The 10,211-nt window shown below is 36.8% G+C and overlaps 1 protein-coding gene, 1 long non-coding RNA gene and 1 pseudogene across 2 annotated transcripts; all 3 read right to left on the minus strand.

The window, feature by feature from the left end:
* LOC116922380 lies at positions 1–390 on the minus strand. The gene is made up of 2 exons (XR_004393983.2): positions 333–390; positions 1–268 (listed from the first exon to the last, which is right to left on the minus strand). It is a non-coding gene; the product is annotated as an uncharacterized LOC116922380 (long non-coding RNA).
* Positions 391–4,681: 4,291 nt separating this feature from the next.
* Positions 4,682–6,563, minus strand: LOC116923880 (annotated as a pseudogene).
* Positions 6,564–6,638: 75 nt separating this feature from the next.
* Positions 6,639–9,746, minus strand: LOC116923881. Its single transcript, XM_045174480.1, is given in 5 exon segments — positions 6,639–6,970; positions 6,973–7,056; positions 7,116–7,679; positions 7,874–8,030; positions 9,555–9,746. Coding segments are annotated over 5 exon segments (1,329 nt in total).
* Positions 9,747–10,211: the final 465 nt, after the last annotated feature.

Raw genomic sequence — 10,211 nt, forward strand, 5'->3', positions numbered from 1 at the left:
AATTTTCGAAACCTCCTACAAATTTTCGAAGGTACAGACATACTAAGCGACTTAAAAATTTAACAAAATATACGCATAAAAAGGAAAAAACTAAATAAATTTTGTGTTTCAAAGAGTATTGATCGATTGATCTTGGTGTTATGAGCCCAACACCTAACCGCTGAGCTATCACACACATACATGTACATATAGCATCTAAAATTAGTTATCTTGTCGCCGCTGTGTAACTTTCTTCTTCATAGTCTCCGTTCTGGCAGCATGTTTACTACTGCAATATAAAAAAATATATAAAAATCTACTGCTTAAAACATTTTGTTAAAGAGAACACTTACTGTTTAGTGACTGTTATACAGCCTTCTGCACTGACTAGAATGCATTGACAGTTGTAAGGTTACGCAAACAAAATCAAATTCACTGCCTAGGATTCGGCAACCAACTAGGTAACAATTACGCAAATTAATTTTTTAAAACTGTAATAGAATCAAATGAAAAAGCTACTATACCACGTATCAAATTTTGACAGAATTTTGTACAAAATTTGGGGACGATTGGTCATTCAGGGAAGAAACGTATATGGAAATACATAATGGACATTAAACCTTCTGAGATCTACTACTACTACCCTACCCCCTATACCCCACACCCTAAAATTGTTAGAGTCCTTCAGTATATATACATATATACCCTCAGGGATAAACTTTCTCTGTAATACATTTGAGTGTACCAACTTTGGGGTATAGGTAAGCATATTTTTAGTTAAAATAATTCCAAAACATGCACTATATTCTAAAAGAATAAAGAAAAACGCGTCGTTTGGCATTACAAAATTAATTTAAGGATGATTTGAAGTATTTTATTTTTATGTTTGAAAATTCCGCTATTAACATGGCGTTTATGGAGGGAAACGTGGTGTACCTAATCATATGAACGATACTATAGTGTAGTAACTCTTGCAATTTTTTCATGTAAAGATAACTTTTAGAGCACTTTCTCTTCTGATAGAGGAAAACAAAATTGTCTTCACCAGTAAAAAGATATTTAAGTTTTCCTAAGACCCGTAGCAATGCCCAAGAATGCACTAAAAAAACGGGGTTGTACCTAATCGTTTGTTGAGTACTGTAGTTTTTTTGGTTTCAGGTAATGGAGGCCGAGCCATTTATCTACCTTATAATGTTACAAATTATAAATAATGAGAAAAGCTTAATTTCACTCTCCTTCCAGAAAGACAGCAAATTAGGCATGAATAGTTAATCATATTATTCGTAACATAAACCTTCATAATTCTACATTTTACCATCAAACGGAATTCATGTTCCTTTATTTTTATCGTTTAGAAACATAAAGCAAATTTAATCACAACATCGATTACATGAAATTAAAATGTTAGCATTGAGCAAACTTCACGAGTATTTTTTTCCACCCGGTTTGTGCTTCTATTTTTTCTGTTTAACAATTTTTATGAATTTTCGTCTAGAAAAACATCGATCGATAATTTTTGTATCAAGAATGATTTCTGGTGCCATCTAGTAGTCGCAAACAAAGCTGTTACACAAAGCTCTTTTTTCTAGGTGAATCGAGTTTTCAGATGATACTAAGCATTATTTGCGTATCACATGTGGCGTAACGTTTTCTCCTTTTTTCCTTCGACGCAATTTCTGTGTTTCTCCTCGTGGGGGGGGTCCCTTGACTGATGTGAACAGTGGACAGACAAATCTTTCCAAAAGACAAATTTCTCTAATTCCTAAATGAATCGGCCATGTATCCACAGATGTAATATATAATTTCAGCGTCCCGGACGGTGATATAATCTTTAGTAAAAGAATTATCTATTACTTCAGTTTCATTAGGGGAAATGCTAAAAGATCTATTTTTCCATTGAATCTTGTGAATTATTCCCTTCAGTAGAATATCACTAAAATACTTTTTCTTCTGTTTTATCGTTTTTCTTGTCGGTGAACTTTTTCTTTGTCCATTAACTATGAATAGTTAACAACACATATTTTTCTTTTTGAAGGTCATAGTTTAATCCGCACACAATCTGCTTTGTGGGATAATAAACGGCCAGGAACCGAAACAATTTGAAGAACGAGGTTGCTGTTCGCTTATTGAACGATCACCGACTTATTCTTATGATGCAAAAAACAGCCAGAGAAAAAAATATATCAGTAAAATTTTGTTCCTTGACAAGTGAAACATTTATATCAACTCTATTTTTAACAAAACCTCCAACTTCCCTTTAAAACAAAAAATATTTGGCAGTAGGACGTATATGCTAATCTTTATACAATCCTGGTTGAATTTTCCTGTTAGGACGAATTCTTAGTTGTCGCGGAAAAGATGTTCAATAACGTCAATCGTGCTAGCGATCGTTACCCTGAGACCGTCTAGAGTCAAGTACGAGAGGAATGGTTAATAAATGTGTTGTGTAGAATAATCTAAAGTTGACTGTGTTAGTATCTGTGTAAGAATTAGTATCTAGATTGCATATGTCTGACTTCTACGAGCCCCACTCTTAATCAATGACCAGAGCTTCAGGAAAAAAATTCGAGCTAACTTCCGACGACAATTTATTTTCAAAGTCATTCTCAGGTAACACGTCACATGGGGTTCCGTATCATCAAAACACTCATCCCACAACCGAAGAAGGATAAAATTTATTAAGAAAATAATTATATTAAAATAGGGGTTTTATATACTGCGTCGCGTACAAATTCTCCGTTCCTATTTTTTTTCAGTAACTTCGTCAATGGGTCACCGAGCATTCATGAGATCAAATGCTTCTTCTAGAAGCCTAATAAGTTTCTTCATGAACCAGAATATTTGGTATACAGATCCTTGTCCGTATCTGCCAGTAGCGTTCCTGGCCGTCAACTAAAGATTTTAATAGTAATTTTTTAGTTCTTGAGATCATTATAATAAGTATTATAGTTGCTTACCTGTACTTTTAGCTTCACTTTCATACTTTGAAAATTATTAGGCGTAAGATGTACTGGTTTTAATTTAGGCACAACACTTAATTCAACGCTTCCTCTTATTACGTCGTGTTGGGATAGTACTAAAAGATGGGAATATCGCATCGTTTTTCCGGCAGCCTACAATTTATTGGTGTTATAATTTTTTTTTGTTTCTTCGAATTATCACTACTGAAAATGAATAACACATAGACTGTATACCTGGACAATCTTAATGTTAAAAATTTGGTTCTGGATACATTTCAACAGATATGCTACCTCTCGCAGGTCATAAATGTCAGAATTTGCTGTTGAATGCTTTATAGAGTTTTTTTTTTTTGCTTAGTGGCAACGGAGTTATGAAGCTTGATATTCCAAACAGGTTCCAAACAGTATTATTTGGTTGTCATCCATCACACACAATCACATCCATCGTTAGAATTCTTGCGTCATTTTCGTCTATAAAAATTATTGCTTCAAATATTATCTTGTGTAGCGGCGTCCATAGGCGGCATTTTTTTAGTGAAAAATGACAATTGGTTGTATCAATCTTCTTTTTATTGGACGAAAAATTCGAATTATACCGTGGTACGCTAAATCTGATTTTTATAAGGGGGCTGAATTTTCAGGGGAATCAATTTGGTCATCCTGCAATACATCGTCTAGAGCTAAAATATTATTCTCACAGTCCTCACAGTTTGAAATGCTATGGTTAGATACGTATATCATTAAAATTGAAAATATTTTTTGTCAAATTGTTGATCTTGTGTAATCGACATTTCACGTAACACGAGAAAACCGTATCTTTCAGGAAGTGACTTGTTCTTCAGAGTAAAAAAAATACACTCCAGTGCAATGTCATTGAATCCGTACTCTGATTCCAACTACATACCATCTTCTTTCATATATCCTTTAATGGAAGTGGAAGGATTTTGTTTATTCTAAGATGTTCGTATGTAGGTGGACTCTTCACTCTCTGATTGAAAGCATTCTAACAGGCACTCAACCTCGAATTTCATATTCTTATTGTGCTTATCCTTCCACCAGGATCTGGCAATAGTAGCTTTCACTTTTGATTTAGACTAAATTCATTAAAAAAGTTACAGCAATACGGTTTCCTTCCAAAAATGATATTTACTTTTTATTTAGTAACTCCAAACATATAGTACTACACTTGTTTTGTACTTCAAAGTCATTATACGGAAAAGTTAAGAAAAAAGAAACTCAGAAGCAATAGACTTGTAGCGGGTGCTGAGTTGTGCAAGCTCGCAATTATACCTGTCCCCACATAGCACATTTTTGCCGTTGAATGTCCGATTTATGGCTAAACACGAGGGGTTGGCAACTCAAAATTAGGGTGTACGAGATTCAGAATCTTGTGAGATTCTGTGAGATTTTGGGGATTCTGTGAGATTCTGGGGATTCTGTGCGATTCTGGGGATTCTAAAAATTTCTATGGATTTTAAGGGATTCTGCGAGATTCTGTAAGATTTTTTCAGATTCTAGAGATTCTGCGAGATTCTGAAAATAATAGTAAGATTCCAAGGCGTTTTCATCACAAAAAAAAACTTTATTTGGTTCTGGATTATAAAATGTACACATTGAGCCACTAGTAAACTTAAAACACACTAAAATCAACACAGGATGGTAGAAACAGCCTCGGAAAAAAGCTACAGCCTGCAGCATCAAATTCAAAAAATGCAGTGAACAACATAATTAGATGAGATCTTTCAAAAATGTTTCAATATCACAATATAATGTTTCAAATCACGAATTACATCACTAGAAAGACATAAAGCAAAATTATTTGGATCAACAATAGGTGGAGGAATACTGCAAATATATTTTTTGCAAGGGTGGAAACCGTGGGAGAAGACTGTGATATCTTTAATTGCACATTGTTCTTCACTTATCGTATCCCACACAATCTCATACCATATACACAACACACCAAGGTTAACACCCTCTCCACTAGAATCCCATTCTAAAATCCGTTTTTCCACCTCTTTTTTATTCCATTGAAGAATTGAAAATGACAAAACCCTGCCCAGCAAGAAGAGATTCTGCAAGGGGCAATCATCTTCCGTTTTGAAAATGGCCCAATCTCCGATCCTGACAATTGTTTTTTCTACTGATTTCACAATAAGGTGCTGTCGTTGAACGTATGGTGAAGTGACTCGAACCCGATAAGTCCTGTCGTTGCTAAGTCGACGAACCCCGTATTCCAAACGGAAACGATAGCACTTTTTTTCACTATTCTCAACTTGTTATTCTTATCGGGGATTCGCACGAACTGAGTAGGTTCCAAAGTGATTGAAAATGGGTCAACGGTTCCATTCTTAGTTTTAGCAGCACTTAATCTATTTGAAAAATCGGGAAAGTCAGCATCAAAAAGAATCTTCAGAACTTCTATGTCTTGACGGCCCCTTTCGTCCATTGCGTTGTCGATTTCATCTCTCTCGATTTCGTTGTCAGGGTCATCACAGTCATCGACTTGAGGGCCCGCGATATCTTCCAATTCAGAAGAAGTTGATGTAAAGGCTAAACGGGGGTCGTATTTAAAACATTCTTTGTCAGCGACATCTAATAAAACCCCTAGCTGGTTTAGTTCAAACTTAGCGTCTCGCAAAGCTCGTTTTATTGTGGCAACGATTTCGTTTTTTGATGGACGTTTCACTTGTTCCATTGCCCGTTTGGTCCCACCAAACCGTTCTAGTCGGTTAATATGACGTGGGTAGGCGATGCCATGCGCATTTCCTTCCGCAGTAGCAATGATGTTTACATCCACCTACAACTTAACATAAAAATTATTAAAGGTTGTTTTTATAAGTACTTGAAACACTTTTACGATTCACCTTCCATCCTCGACTAGTCATTACTTCTCCGACAGTGAAATTGATTTGGGTACTCCCAACAGGCGTAAAGGATCTTAAGGCTTTGAACTATGTTTCGCACTGTTGGCTGCCAAAATTAAACGGCAAGAAAAGGTCTGCTAGTTCCAACTCTTGAAGTCTCAGTTCGATCAAAACTAGTGAAGGTGCATTTCCTTCCAAGCATTGATATGCATTGCTTGTGAAAAAAATGTTTAGCTAGAGGGTAGGTTTCGTCGCACAACATACAATACCTCCAGTATCGAACAGCAAACACCGCGAACCAGAGACTGTAAATGCGGTAAACTGGAGACATTTGCTTGTCAAGATAACTAGTAGTAGAATATTCCATTAACTTAAGGTAAAATATTGTTCCTTCTGAACCCGGGACATATTTTTTTAGAAGATCGCGTAGTTCAGGTCGAGTAAGCCTGCCGACGGCATCGTAGTTCATTTTGTCTTCAGGAAGTAGGTCCCGTTCCTGGAGCAAATGTTGATCCTTAGTCACTAATCCCGCAAGTGCCACCAAATTTTCCCTGCAAGCGATTTTGTTGCCAAATGGCATAGGTTTTTGATCTTTTAGCAGCCTTGTTCGCATTTTAGCACCCTCGTGAATTGTGTCTTGCACTGGAATAGGTGCATCCTTATCGATCTTTGATACGAACCAAGGGCAGCTGTTTCCCGGGAATACTTTTTCAGAATTGGTGCGTTGAACAACCCCCAGTTGTAACATTTCTCTCATTGCTTTCAATTCCTGGAAAAAAATAATACTCAATTATCCATATGTTGCATCAATTAGCTAGTTAATTTTTACCCTTCAGTCGCCATCGGCACTGTAAGTTAGCACAATAATTCCCTCTGTCTTCAAGAGGGACACAATTGTTTGGAGCCTGTGTTTAACGTCTGTCGTCTTAAAGGTATTATCACTACCAAATGAGCAAATCCGTATCGGGGGAATGCCGTCTCCCATCGGCTGGGCCATAACAACGATTAACACAGTCGCCCTTTTGTATGTTGAAAACATACGAACTGCATCAAGGGCACTGTTAATCACGGAATCTTTCCAGTTAGGGAGACCATTAGGCTGCAACGGGAGGCTAAATCCATAAATCGAGTTAGTCGTACTGTTGTACTGTCTTTTCCCACAGCAGCTGTAGCATCCTCACTCAAGGAAACCATCATTGGCAAGTTATGTAAAGTCAAGTATTCTTTTAGTCCTTCTACGTTTACAACACCTATTAGAAACAAAAATTGTTAACAATGCTCCTCAAAAACTCAAGCAATTGCGTATCACCTTCTGGAATAAAGGTTTGATGTTTGGCAAGTCTCTTACCCATCTTCCGAGGAGAAGGGAACACTCCTTTAAAATTGCCATGGACAATTTTATAAAGCCATCTTCCTCCGAGAATATAGGTGTTGGGGCAGAAGTTATTTAAAGCCTGGTCCATGTATCTGTATCCATTCGATTTTTTCTTACTCTGCGAAACGGACTGCTGCAACATTTTTTTCAAAAGTGGTTCGGCTTCTTTATATGGGGATGAATTATTATGGATCGCTTGCAAGCTCCGGTTTTTGTCACATAAAGCACGAAGATGTTCGGATAAGAGCATATTTGTTTTTGAAAGATAGCCTAGTTGATCAATTGCTTCGAAATAAATTGTGATATCAGTTTGGTTCTCATCTGAGGCAGCATTTTCCAGTTTGATTTTCCGTCGTATAATCCGAGAATCCCATTTGCTGCTGGTGGAGCCAGATGGACGAGCCCCACCATCACTTAAAAAATCCTTATCAGAACTTCTTTGAGAGGCCTTTATTGTTGACCTCTTCTTTTTGGGTGGACTCGGCGTTTCAATATTGTCTAAACAGGTAAAGAATGAAACAATAAACTAAAAATAATAAAGTACAAACTGCTTAAGTTATGTTTAATTAACGCGTACCTGACGTACTATCACTAGGAGAGTCTGAAATAGTTTTTTTCTTCTCGAGTTGATGATTTCTTTGGTGGCGTCCTGATTTCCACGTTATCTCCTGGGTTTATTTCTTCAACATCACTTCCTTCTGATGTATTCTTGGATGACTTGTCTTCAGTTATCATTACAGTTGGTTTTTCAGAGGTACTAGGCTGGCCCAAAAAACTCTCCATGAGACGTTTACTGCCTGAACCGAGCAGGCCTGGACTTATTTGTTCCTTTGTTTTCTTACGTAGTGTCTAAATGAATAAAAATATGAAAATGCCGAAATACCATGATAACATTAGTAGACTGTTTTACGCTATAATTACCAAGATATGACGAGTCACATTAGAAATTCTCCATTGTCAACTTTTTTCATTCACCGATATGCCAATATCTGACTTGCATTGACCACAGGTGACAACACACTTTTTTTCGCTGAAATGAATACACTGAATACACGAGTCGTCTACTTGGCTTTTATCCGAAAAGAGTTCTCGAATGAAGGTTTCAATCGACTTTATTTTGTCAATTGTAATTTTACATATGACTCGAATAGAGTTGTAGCCACATATTTTCAAAATATGGACCAAATGTGCGGACAGTTCGGTTCCAAAAGATTCTAGGATCGAAAAAACATCTATTATTGCAGAATTTGACATTTTTCATTGCTTCGTATTTATATCTAGCTAAGAGCTTCATAAAATTCTTCTTTCTCTATGGAGCAGACGACAGAAAGTATGCACCGCCTAGCGGAGGAGGGAAAACGGAGAGACAAACGTTTTCCACATTTTCCTCGTTTTTTAGCATTTCTTATCTACTTTCGTTAATGAACTCGAATAATTGAAGATTTCGATTTTTTATAAGAAATTAAATTGATAAGCGAGCAAGATTTCGTAAGATTCTGCAGATTCTATGCTCATTTTTCGTGATTCTCAATGATTCTGGAAGATTCTAGACGATTCTGGTGATTCTGCGAGAGTCTGACGATTCTGAAATTATCAACAAGATTCTGTTGGATTCTGTTGGATTCTGTGGGATTCTGACAAGATTCTGGCCAGGGTGTACATGATTCTGTGGAGTTGCCAACCCCTCGGCTAAACATCCGTTAGATATCCATGTACTCTATGGGTAGTTCCAAGGATGTCCGTCGGCTAGTCACATTGGAAGTGCAATAGATATGCACACATTTTACGGACGTCCTTCCGAGATCCAAGAAGATTTCAAATTGTTTATTTAGGGATCGGCCCGACCAAATCAAGGCGCTTTTTGATTGGCGGGGAAAAAGGACTGAAACCAAATAGGACTGGAAAAATAGGACTGACAGTTTCTAGTCCTAGACAGTAATAAAAATAGGACTGGAAAAATAGGACTGAGTTTTTAAAACTTTTAGGATAGTCCTATTTATCCGTGGCATTAGTCCTATTTCGTCAACCTTTCAGGGAAAATGAGCAACCAATCCAGTGAGTGAAAGAAGGGAGGGTTGACCCTATTCCATAGAAAAAGAAAAGTACAAAGAGTTTATTGAACTCTGGATTATATGTTTAAATGTTTGCCAAACACCGTTAACAAAATGACGACGCTTTAACTGCCAGTAACTTCAGTAATTGTAAAACCATTTCATAGTTTCACGCGTTATCGTCATCGGTTACATAGTCTTACGCAATCTAATTTACTGAATAAAGTTCATAAAAAGTTAAAAAAAAATTCAACAAAAAACATGTATTTCTATTTTTTATACACTTTCATCTATTGTGGAGCTCAGTTTGGGGTTGGGATACTATTTCCATTGGCCCCGTCGTCTCCCACGCTGAGATGGAGCATATTTCTATAATTGACAGTGGCGAAACTGACACTCGTGTTGAGGCATCCATGCCCTCAATTTGTGGCGGTTCGCCACTGTCTGACTCCAAATACAGGAAAGGGTTGATTGACGGTATGAAAGAGGCATCCACATTTTTGGAGGCATCCATCCTTACGCATGAATCCATGTAAATTGAGTAATATTAAAAAATAGAATTAATGATATAAAAATAGGTATTACGTTATTATTTTTAAAAATTACCTCTAATAGAGATGCTGGTCTGTTTTTTTATGGTTTTTGTGCTGCCATTTTGCCATTGGCTGATACAGGTTAATTAGCTTCTCTTTATATAGGGATTAAATAGCCGGAAGGGATTTATGTTTCACATATTGAAATCTGGCAAAATCACACAAAACGAAGGGTAGAGGGGCGTTTTTCGTTCTGAAGTTTAGTATGTTTTTACCGTGAAACAGTGCGGATGGTGCTGCTTAAAAAGGATTTATATGTAATCTAGTATCAAGTGGTAAGTAACTTTACAAAGCAATTTCTTTTTTACTGATCCTAATATTTTATTTGTGTATTAGTTAAAAGGGCCATTAAAAGTGGGAAAATTTTTGCCGGGAGCTACCGGTAG

This window comes from Daphnia magna, linkage group LG5, assembly GCF_020631705.1.
Source record: "Daphnia magna isolate NIES linkage group LG5, ASM2063170v1.1, whole genome shotgun sequence".
NCBI classification, from domain to species: Eukaryota; Metazoa; Arthropoda; class Branchiopoda; order Diplostraca; family Daphniidae; genus Daphnia; species Daphnia magna.